Below are 12,575 nucleotides of genomic sequence, written 5' to 3' on the forward strand. Positions count from 1 at the left end.
TGCAGAGATTTAGAGAGGTCTGCAACCTTAGAGGCGAAAAGAGCAGCATTGTCCAGGGGAGCATCAGTGAGCTTAGCTCTGAAGTCATCTGACAGGGGTTGTAGGCGAAGCCAGGAGTAGCTGCGTGATGCTGATGCTGCTGACCTGGCAGAAGATTTAGCAGCATCATAGCTACACTTGGAGTGTCTGGTGACCTGGGCTGAGAGAGCCAGGAGAGAGGACAGTGATGCTTTGGCAGGAGAGTCAGGAATATCTGCCAAATGTTTAGTGGCAGATTGTAAGAGAGGCAAGGTGTACTTGGCCATGTGGGTCTGATAGTTTGTGGCTCTGAAAGCTAAGGTAGCAAAAGTATAAATCTTTTTATATAATCTTTCCATTGTCTTGCTGTCGTTGTCAGCTGGTAGAATGGTGGTAGTAGGCAAGAGTTTAGTGGCGTTGTCAGTGGCAACAGATATAGTGGCTGGGTCAGTCGGTGGGCACTTTATCAGATGGTTAGCAGTGTCAGGTACTTTATAAAGCTCGTCAGGTCTACGTGGGGCAGGAGGCTGTGGGGCAGGGTTCGGAGATGCAGAAGAAAAAGGTATCCAGAAAGGCAGGCAGGATGGGAGGAACAGCAGATGGGCCAGGGGGGGTCCATTTGAATGAGGTCGTAGTACCTCTTTTGTACCTCAGACATTTCTGAGGAATCCCATTTAAAGTGTTCCTTCATCTTAATCGTCTCACTGAAGGGCAGATCTTCAACTGGTGAGTCAGGGTCCAGAGACTCTTCCTCTGGAGATCCATACCTCAAGGGTGAAGAGAGTTGGGAGTTGTAGGAAAGAGATTCCTCAGAGGAATCTGAAAGGGCCTCCTCGTCCTTGGGTGCTGGATCTGTAGGTAGAGGCCTAGGGTGCAGGAGAGGTGGAGGCAGTAATAGCCGGTGTAGGCCTCAGTGCCATGAAGTCACTGAAGAGACTCTGGCTGAAAGCCTGCCAATCAGGCATGGTTTCTGTAAAGGGGGAGATGCATTTTCTCTTTTCCCTTCTTTTAAGAGGGGCAGTAGACATCTGTCTGGAAACCGGCAACTGCAAGGGATCAGAACGCTCAGACGACTGCCCAGGAAACTCTGGTTTCCCCCTCCCAGCATCGGCTAGTGGAGCCGGAATAGTCTCTGCAGATGTGCTCTCGACTGTGGATGATGCAGCGTCCTTAGAGGTACCTGTGACCTCCGAAGTGACGGATCCGGAACCAGACCCTGTAACCAGGCCTATGTCGGCCACAGGTTGGGAGTCTGCTGGAAGAGGCTCAGCAGTAGTCAAAAGGTCATAAGGTCCTGGCCTCCTTTTCTGGCAGTTCTGTGGGTGTCAGAAGAGCCCTCCATCCTAAGCTCAAGTAGTTTCAGATGGTGGTTCTTGAGGTACAGGTTTAATGTATGCAAGCAACTATGCAAAGTTTTTGGTACGAACATCTGGTAGATAGGACAGGCCTTATGGTAATGAGATTTTCCCAAACAGAAAAGACACTTGTCATGGGCGTCCTTATGAGGTATCTAACGTCCACACTGACACTTACCATTTCTGGATGACAATAACAAGCAATAATAAAAAATTAGAAGGACTGAAAAGGTCTCCAACAGGGTACTTATCTGAACAATGAATACGTCAGTGGTAACAGATCACCAGGTGTACGACTGGAGGCTGAAAATTTCTGAGGGCTGGTGTGTGCCGACATCACTTTTATGGCCCATGAAATCTTGTCCACGTCTGACGCACCAGAGGGACTGAAAGCTTTTGGATACTGGCCATACATACACGAGACTGAAGGGCAAACCCATATGCAGAATACTGCAACATTGGAATAGAAGGACATCAATTACTAGAAAATGGAAATCAAAGTCTACGCTAACTGTATTTGAGCTACTGATTATTACAAAAGAGAGAAAAGAACAGGAAGAGGGACCTTTATAAAAGGGAAGGAGCAACTTACATAGAAGTAAATGGAAATTATGGGGACGCTACATACATAATGTTCAGGAAGAGGAGTGAGGTTTAAGGGAAGGCAAGAATTCAGCAATTTTTTTGTAATGTTGGACTGATGATAGTAGCAAAGACAATGGAAAAAAATTTAAAATAGGTTGTTTACTTTTCTGTTGATATATGTTTGCCTATATAATTTAATAAAGGTACTTAAAAAATTAAGATCCCATGTAGAGGCTGTTGGTTTTCTAGGAGGCCTCTTATGAAACCCTTTCGAAAACATTTTGACATGAGACTGCCTTGAAACAGGAGGATCCACGGGCAGACATGCTGAAATGGCAGATAAAAGAACCTTGGCATAGGAAATGAAAAGCGGTAAGACAGTAACTCACACAAATATTGTTAAACCAGAGAACAGCTAGCTCTGAATGGGTGCTGGTTATGCTGTTGGTACCAACTACAAAATGTTTTCCATCTGCTAATATCGGATGTTCTAGTATCAGGCTTTATTGCCTCCATTAGTACGTGCTGTACGTCTTCAGTAAACAGGTACCTAAAAGGAATTTAAGACCCTATCATCTAGACAGTCAGTTGAAGATGACAGATGTCAGGACATATCCCCTGTTCTTGTCTAATTAGATCCAGTTTGTGAGGTAGCTTATAATATTGCCCCTTGACATGTCTAAAAAAAAAAGGGGAATCAACAGTTGCCTGAACCAGAAGGGGGCCACCACAATGAACTTGAGGGAGTCCTTCTGAATCTTTCAACATACTCTGGATATTAGTGGAAAGGGTGGAAAAACATAAAGGAACATTCCTGTCAAAAGAAAAGAAAAGTTGTCCGTCTTTCAGGCCTTTCATGGAGTTCCGGAACAAAACCTAGCCAGTTGATTGCTGAAAGAGGCAGTAACAAGATCTACTTGAGAAATTCCCCACAGATGGATCAAATCTTGAAAGATCACTTGATCTAGTTTCCCTCCATGAGGGTCTGCCAAACTATTTTTCTCTGGTGGAGTGCAGGATGCTTGTAGAGTGAGACAATGCTGTGAAGCTATATCCCAATCTAACACTGATAGTATGCAAAGGGGGTACGACCTAGTTCCCCCTTGTTTGTTGATTTACCAAAACTGTGCGTCTGTAACCCCATGACGAGGTCCCTTGGACCAAAAGATGGCTCAGAGAGCTGAATATCATGATCAGGGCAAGCATCTCCTTCATATTTATTGTGCTTGTGTCTGTCCTTGGTGTAACACACCCCCTGCACTTTTATCCCTCCTGAAACTGCTCTCCTAGGAAAGTCCAAAGTTTTGTGGTGATTGACTGCTTTGGAACAGGGAAGAATAAGGGGGAAATCTGGGTTCAAGAATATCTGTTACTATAATCAAAAGATCTCTATTCTGACAAACCCCAGCACTGGGATTTGAAAGCATAAAGGGTGTTGATGCTGGTATCAAAGATATTTCAGATACCACTGTATCTTTTTCATGTGGAGTCTTGCCATGAGTATCATGAGAATCATAGATGCCAAGAGACACAAACTCCGGAGGTACTCCTTTGCAGTGACTAACGTCTGTATGGAAAACCATAGAAATAGCTGTAAATAAAGATCTATTTTTCCTGTGTATGAAAAACTCTTTGAACTGAGGTATCTAGATAAAATCCTGGGAACATAATCCTGTGGAAGGGAGTCATTAAAGAATTTTGAATGTTCTCTTAGGTTCATAAGCGTTTACTAGGCTAACGACCACAAGGGCTTTTTTAAACCTAGCCATGCATCCCACATCTCTGACAAGTTCATTACCCTTGAAAAGTGTAAGCAGGGGCTTGGGAGATGAACCATTTACAGGTTGCCTGTGCCCATTAGAGACATAGGTGCCAACCCATGGATGAATTTCAGGTTCTCCGTCCAATTGTCCAAGTCGCACTTGAATTGGGTCAGGGAGGAATCCCACCTTGTCTATGACGGCTCTCATAAAAGAGAGAGATTCCTGACATTTTGAAAAAGACTCTGTAAAGATAAGCAAATCACTAAATGTGTAAAATGTGGATACCATGTAGCCTGCAATGAGCTATAACTGCAGCTAAACAGTTTGTGAACACTATGGGTGCAGTGAATAGTCCAAAAGGTAAGGCAGAGAACTGATAGTGTGATCCAGACACACAAAAATGTAAGAAATGTCTGAAGTTTAGATGAACAGGGATGTGACGAAAAGCATCTTTTAAACCTAGTGCTACCAGGAAACGTGAAAGAGGAAGAAAAGGTAACAGGCTGTAAAGTGAGATCATTTTGAATGTGGGCACTATAACAAACAGGATTAGAAAAAAAGTTCCAGAACTGGTCTCCAAGCATTTTCTTTCTTTGGCAAAAAGGAACATCCCCAAATGAAATCCCTTCCCACTTGGGAAGGATTGTTGAATGTTTTTTCAGAACCCATTTGTCTGAAACAATCTGTTTCCAAAGAGAAAAATGGAGATTCAGACTTTCTGGAAGAAAAAAAAAAAGAGTGGAGTGGGAGGGGGTTACAAGGTGTCTCTAATAGTTTTTCAGACTTGTTGGACTGCCCTTGCTAGCTGAGACTGTTTAATCTGCTTTTTTTGTTGCCAAAATTGGTAGAAGAGATACAAATATATTTTGGACAATTTGGAAAAGTAGAGCTGAAAAATCTTTTAAGAGATTCCCTGGATTAACTTGCCCCTCTCATCACACTTTCTATCACAACTGTGGCAGAGGGGGCAAACAAAATTTCTATCTGGAGGAAATTTAAAAAAAAATCAAATTTTTAACACAAACGGGTAGGTTCTGAGAATACAGCCATTGAGACCTCTTCAAAACAGTACCAGTGGCCATAGCCCTAGTAATAGTATCAAGAGAGTCATAAACACACTACAAATGATAAGAAGTGATCTATGCAAACAGAATAAAAAAAGCTAAGCATATTTTTCCTCACATGAAGAAAGTGCAGATAAACCATTCCTCATACTTTTCACAATTTTCTAGAACAAACTTTAACATACAAGCCTTACAATTTAAAATTCTGAAAAATCAAAGGTGCAAAAGCACCCATTTTCCCCATACCTATCAATAAGTTTCCCATTATTGGAATTAACTAGGTGTTTAGCAGCAGTGGGATCAACTAAAGCTGTAGCTGCTGGGTCAGGTTTGGAAATAACACATAAAATTTAAAAGAATGAGGAACTTTATACATCCTATATGCCTTCTTAGGAGCAGCTTAATGACCACCAGGAAAACTGCAGGCATAAACACACATCCTCTAAAGCTCAGAATATGACAAATGGATCTGGGTTCTGGAAAGTTTTTCTGTAACAGCTCATAATATTTTCTGAGGGACTAAGAAACCTTAGTATTCTCCCACTGAAAACAGTGGCACATTCCAGCAATAATCTCAGAAAAAGAGAAATCCCCACAGGGAGAATCAGACACCGAGCTCTTCTCTGAATCGGAATCAGAAATCTGAGGGAAAAAAACCTGTATTCATGCTCGCATCTTCCTGTTCAGACTCAGAATATTCAATCTCTTCAGGAAAAGTGGAACCCCTTCTTCTTTTACCAGAAAATAATTTACAAGGAACAGCAAAAGTGTGAATTAAACCTTGAGCCAGACCTACTAAACTACTCCTATCCAAAGAAATTCGAGGAGGAGTAGATGCCTGCTTGTTTTGCTATTTCTTTTTGACAGGAAAAATGGGGCAAACTGTATTACTAATGGCAGGAGCTGCTTCCCCAGGGATGTGCACGGCATTCTGACACAACAGACACATCTTCCCTGTTCCCTCTCTTAGGACAGACTACCGATACTCCCTTACCCACTAAACAGACTCCAACAACCACACAGGACATGGCTAACCCCCGGTCCACAGTGGCTGTAGGTGCTACACCTTAGGGAACAGGAGAAATAGATGAGAGGTCTGAGGTACAACAAATTTCCACAACAGAGACACCCACCTGCAGCAGAGGCAAATTGCTAGCTAGCTGCAGTGTCAAAGGCTGCTTTCTTAACTTTTTCTTTTTGTCGCTGGAAGAACAGACTGTGGGATTGGTAATCTGTTTCAGGATCAAGCCAAAAACAGTGCATCTTTGCTAGTAAACACTACCAGTCCACAAAAGTTACCTTTTCAACTGGAAAAAATACAGTAAAAAGCACTTTTAAACACTATGCCAATACCACAAAAGAAAACGAACACAATTTCTCCACAGAAAAAATGTCTTCAGTTACAATACACTACTTTTAAACTGACAGAAAAAAAGCAAGTGTTCTAATTAAAAGTACATTACAGTCTTGAGACAAACCATTAAAATACAATGCTCCTAACTTTAAAATAACTTTCCTGAAGATGAAAGTAACACAATATCAACAATATTAAGAAAATGAAAGTTTTTTCCCCAAAGGGAATTTATCTGTCCAGCAAAGGAAAGCACAAGCTGACTGTCAATCCTCAAAAGCCTAAGAGGAGCATACTCTTTGGCAGCAGTAAAGCTCTGAAGGACTTTACACCCAAGCTCATCTTTTACTCAGCTCAGCTGGAGCTGCTTGACAGTTTGGGCACGTGGAAAGTGCCCTAAAGCTTTGAAAGACAGCCTGCTGTTATATTACTGGCAGGATATAACCCATATAGCTATGGCTATCACAGCAATTATTAATATGATGAGAATCACCAGTGTTCAAACACAACAGCCTGAAAATGAACACTACAGGACATTCACTTTTGTACATGCTGCAAAAGTCCTACTTCTCAAAAAAGGAGGCAAAACTGTAGAAGACAATCACTAAGCTCACTGACACCAACAGGTTTAAATAATTACCTCAAAGACACTGCAACTAAGAGAAAAGAAACTGCAGTCTAGTGCTGTAATTTTACATGGAATGTGCCATTTTGCTATCTAATCAACAAATTAATAATTTTTTTTAACAATCTCTTTATTGACATTTCTTAAATAACATTTCAACTGAGTTCAATACCAAGAACAAACATATCAGAGTAGAAAACAAAAATAGCAACATTAAGTACAATGAAATGTAATAGAGTGACAGGATGGTGTCATCACATATGATTAGCATGATTAGCAAAAAAGTTGAGAAAAATATTAAATCATTCGATAAACTCTATATATATATATATATATATATATATATATATATATATACATATACATATACACACACACACACACATCTGCATACATATGTACTGCTTGCCAGTAACAAAGTAATCATTTCTGTAATGTCACCGAAATGCAATTTGAGCAACTGCAATAAATATTACAGCATAAGATCTTTGTTAAACTAAATAAAGGCCTACAGAACTGTCCTACTACCAAAGTAACTTAAATATCAGCTCTAAAAACAACCTCATCTTACTTTACACTTGTTAAAATCCACTCCTAAATAAAATATACTGTACTTTTGTTTCAGAAATTGTGTCCTCTGCCTTACTCAACTAGATTCTACTGTATTTTACCAACTTAGATCTAAGAAGCCTAAAAGGAACAAAAGACAGCACTAATTCTATTGCTTTTAAATCACCACCTAAAAGGAAGCAGCACGTTCCATACTCCTCATGCCACCCTGGTACTTGACTTCTGATAATGTCTCCTCCAAAAAAACAACTATCTTATTCTCAGCAGTTTGACGTCAAATTGTCTTAATACAGTCTCACTTGCTTGATTACCTGTAAAAAATATGATGCTATCCCATTAGCTGTGCAATCCATCACCATGACTGGTGTTCAATAGCATCACAATGACTTATGCCCACTGCAACACTGCCCATACGTCACTATTTTGTTTTTCAAGTTCACATGCAGCACAGTAACTCTACCCTCCAATCCACTTTAAACTCTTCTTTTGTACCTGATACTTAATGCTTTCTCTTTCTTATATTGGCAGTTTTGCCAGTTGCAACAATTCTTCAGTCCTGCTCCTTGCACACATCTCTTCACTTCTCCATTTCCTCAGCCAGTACATCAACACTACAGAACCAATGTACCACTGAAGACAGCAGTCCTACTACTTTTTTGATCCTTGATATTACATTTCAGCATCACAAAGCAGAGTGCCTTAAACACAAGGCACCTTTATCCCATTCAATGTCTAATCATTAATCTCTTTCTGCATGACATCCTTTATTATCCTTCATTCTGAAGAATTCTACTCATTACACCAAAATTCTCTGTGGACTGATCCCGTTAGTTATACCCATTCTATTTAAATGTCCTGCCATGATTGATGTTGATGTTACACTAATTTATCAAAACGCAAATACAAATTTAACATACAATTCACAGTTACTAGTTAATTTCAGACTATTTTTCTTACAGTCACATGTACGTTTCTACTTTCTACTTCTGTGTCACACCTGGAACTCAACATGGGTCTTATACACCATTTCTATAAAATGGACTACAAATTACCTACATCATAAGCAACTAGGCACCTGCTAAGCAAAAGACATGGTAACATGATTCCTAGTAGAGCGCATTAATCTGCAGGAGGAGCGACCTTAGGTCAACTGGTGCCCTAGGCAAAAGGGTTACATGGCGCCCCCCCACCACACCACTCAGTGCCCCCATCCTGGTCTACCTACAGCAAATAAAGTGCCCCTGTTAGAGCGGAGCCCTAGGCGGCTGCCTAGTTGGCCTATGTCTAAGGTCGGCTATGGGAATACATGATCACTTACAGGAATTCTTCCTCTTGTTCGAAAAGCTGCTACTTTTGCAAGATCATCTTCTTTCACACTGGTTGGTAATACAAGAATGGCAGGGTACGTGTCACAAAGCTCATAACTACTGTTGAGTTTTGATATTTTCCAGCTTTCATTTGGTAGACCCTAGAAAGTAAAACAAAAAAGATTACAGTTATAAGCAATAAACAGATATTAAGACAGAATTATATTAGAGAATAATCAAAATACACCCTGCACAAAAGATCTACAACCAATGAATCTAAGCACAGCAAGCAGTCAGATACAAAACAACACTCTGGACTTGTAGAAATGCTATTTTAGTAAAACAAAGCTTTCGGGAACACAAATCCCTTCATCAGTGTATAAAATACATATAAAAGCTTCCACTTAAATGCTAAAACAAGCAAATTCACATGGTATAAACCCCCCAATAAGAATACAGACATAGCTAAAAAACAATTAACACATCAAAAGGCAATCAGTACAAAGTTAAAGTGCATTTAGTAATGGCTTACTTAACAAACATTTGCTTTAACATCAAAACTGGTTTTAAAGTAACCATTGTGTTTAAACCAGGAGAAGAATTGGCATTCAAATGCAAGATCCAGTCATACTCCATCAGTTCTAATTTATTATGATCACCTCCTCTTACATTTTTTACCAAGATTTGCAGTACTCTAAACCTATATGTATGCTCTGGACCACTATCTAAAACATGCTTAGCAAGAGGATTGGTTAATACTTTCCTTCTATGTAATCTAATGTAAGAGGAAGTGATCATAATAACAAATTAGAACTGATGGAGTATGACTGGATCTTGTGTTTGAATGCTGATTCTTCTCCTGGTTTAAACACAATGGTTACTTTAAAACCAGTTCTGAGGTTAAAGCAAATGTCTCTTAAGTAAGCCATTATTAAATGCACTTTAACTTTGTACTAATTGCCTTTTGATGTGTTGATTGTTTTTTTAACTGTGTCTGTATTCTTATGGGGGGCTTATACCATGTGATTTTGCTTGTTTTAGCATTTAAATTGAAGTTTTTAAATTGTATTTTATACACTGATGAAGGTATTTGTGTTCCCGAAAGCTTTGTTTTATTAAAATAGCGTTTCTACAAGTCCAGCATGTTATTTTGTAGAATAATCAAAATAACCATGATCATACAGATGCTGGCCTTGACAAAACAATATTTATACTTGTGACACCCCACCACTGGGCCAGTAATCAAGGAGTCTCAATCCTCACCATTGGTGCCAGTAGAGGACATACACTGGGAGGATGACAGGTACAGACACAGTATTTCCAGATGCAGCTCTCTGCATCAAGTGTAATTTCCCTTAAGAGCACACAGAGACCACAGTCAGTTCAGGGCTTGTTTCTCACTCTTTCTCCAGATCCCCAATAAGACTCCCCCACTAGCACAGCAAAGAGTCGAGATGTCAGCTGAATGACCAAGCCCAGACCCTCTTTGTCCAACCAGTGCTTTGTGTCCCTGTCCAAGTAGCTAACACACACTCTGAGGTCTGACTTACACACATACACACCTAGGAAAGGCTGGCACATGTTTACTAGCTATGCCCTCTTTCCTCCCAAACTATAAGGTAGTTCCCACTGCCACCAGTTATTTCTTCGCTACTTTAAGGCCCTTAAAGGGTGTCTAATTTTACTGTGTAATATTAATACTAATACAAATGGTAGTTTGACCAAGAGCAAAGCTATTAGGAGTGGCCCACACCATGTCACCAAATAAATATGCAAGTATTTGCAAAACTTAAATATCTCTACACAGATCAGCCACAATGAAAGGTTTAAATATATTTAATAACAAATAATAAAAGAACAAGACAATACTAAATATATATTCACAGTGACATCAGAGTTCAAAACCACAGGAAATATTTATAACAACATTGTGGGACAGTCTCAAATAAAGAAAAATATCTAAACTAAGCTTCACTATATTGCTAACTATATCTATGAGAATTACACTATTCCCTGGTAACTTGCTTACTAAAGAGCAAGGCAGATGTGTTGAATGGCTTTTCTTGCTGTTGTCAGGTCCAAAGCAGAATGTAGAATGCTCTGTCTCACTAACAGACTTATCAAAATAATAACTCAAATATTACTGCTGGGATAGCTTGCAGAATGAGATTATTTCTTGTCATCTGACTTCTAGTTCCCAAGCCGAAACCCCCATTGCTAGAAGCTGGCAGCATTTATCATCTACCTGTAAAAATATACAGACAGGGGCTTTTGCTCAGATCTTTGGCAGATGCTGGAAGTCATAAAACAATTGCTTTCCTTCATGTTTCAAAAGTAGCAATTAGTTCACTCCAAGGACAATGCAGGAAGCTTCTTAGTACAGACTTTGTATCGCTAGCTGCACTGAAAACTTCAGAGATACCCTCTTTATTGTGCAGCCTATAAAACAATTTAATTTCAGATATTTTTCTAAAGTTTGCTGGATTGAGGTTAACCCTCCAGTTTCCCCTGTTAACATATACATTTAAACAGTTACAACAGTGCATGTACATTTCTGTTCTCTTCCAGTAGGGCACACTATGGATACATTTTAAACACAAGCATTTTACAAATAACTTTTCAACACAAATATCTGTACAGAGCAGTTTGATATACACATGACATACAGTTCTAATACACTTGTAACACAAGCACCTTGTATAAATCATTTTGATATTCACCAATGACATATAATTATTTATAAAATTCCAGCTAACTGTGCTGGGAGTATCCCCTTTCATCAAAATACTTTTTAATGTTTTTTCTTAAAAAGATCCAGCCAACTATCTGCTTTTTCTGTGCACCAGGGCCATCACTTAGGCAGACAGGATTTGGTACTTCACTCACTATGGGCTGCTACTCCACAGTTGCTTACTGCATACCTATAGAAGCAGAGATTGCAATGCTAAGATCATCCGGTGCATGTATACATGCCTCCACAGGAGACAGAGCACCTCAACTACAATGCAAGCCATTCCCTGGAAATCTCTGCATATGGCAAACTCAGTATTTTGCTAGCGACAATGTGTTTGTAAATCCCAGTCAATTTGCGCCACTGAATCCACCTTTGGTGGAAGCATTTTATAAACTATGTAAAGATGAGATTTACAGTTATTTTACTAAGAAATTGAATAATTCTTTTTATAATTTTACTAGAGTGCAGTTTGAAGCACTTAATGATTTAGTTAAGAATGACAGTTTGTATGAGTGACCTGCTATTAAGGGCAGGGGGGATTGTGGTGATGAATACAGAGTTTTTATCTAGCCAACATTTTCAAATGCTGAATGACTCGGACACTTATTCTGAATGTGATAAACCAACAGAAGATAAGATAGTTGAGACTGTGTATGCTGCGATTTATGATACGTTGATGGAAGGGATGATTACTAAAAACTTGTATGATTTTTTTTTCCTGGTGGAATTTCCAAATATACCTCTACTTTATGGTATTCCCAAAATGCATAAGAATCATGTGGGACCCACCCATGAGACCTTTCGTTTCAAGTAGAGGGTGGGTCACATAACCATTGTCCCTGTTTGTAGAAATATTAGACCAGTGTTAGAATGCAGGAATACAATATTGAGAGATACTAAGCATTTTTTGGAAAGCTTGAATGTATGGAGTACAGTCAATAATGTTGAAAATTTTTTGTTGGTAATCCTTGATGTGGTGTCACTTTTTACGGTTATACCTGATGAAATAGGAAAATAATATACTAAATATTTTCTCGAGAATTCTGACAACACTCCTGAGAAGATTAATTTGTGCCCTGTTTGGATGTTATTCTTAGCAACAATGTGATTGTTTTTGCTGCACTCTGCCTGGCTGGTTTGTCTACACCTTTTAAATGATACTAGCAAGCACTTTGGTTAATTTAAAAAGTAAAGCAAGAAATG

At 39.4% G+C, this 12,575-nt stretch overlaps 1 protein-coding gene across 2 annotated transcripts in view; it reads right to left on the reverse strand.

Annotated features, from left to right (window-relative positions):
• Positions 1-12,575, reverse strand: part of MTMR1 (myotubularin related protein 1) — a 1,550,898-nt gene that overhangs the window by 679,625 nt on the left and 858,698 nt on the right. For both annotated transcript variants that reach the window (XM_044057166.1, XM_044057165.1), the window contains one exon: positions 8,650-8,799. In XM_044057166.1, coding sequence (XP_043913101.1) covers positions 8,650-8,799 — 150 coding nt within the window. The remainder of the gene's footprint in view (positions 1-8,649; positions 8,800-12,575) is intronic.

The sequence above is a fragment of the Protopterus annectens genome, chromosome 15.part0, assembly GCF_019279795.1.
Source record: "Protopterus annectens isolate FY-2018-M chromosome 15.part0, PAN1.0, whole genome shotgun sequence".
Lineage (NCBI taxonomy): Eukaryota > Metazoa > Chordata > Ceratodontiformes > Protopteridae > Protopterus > Protopterus annectens.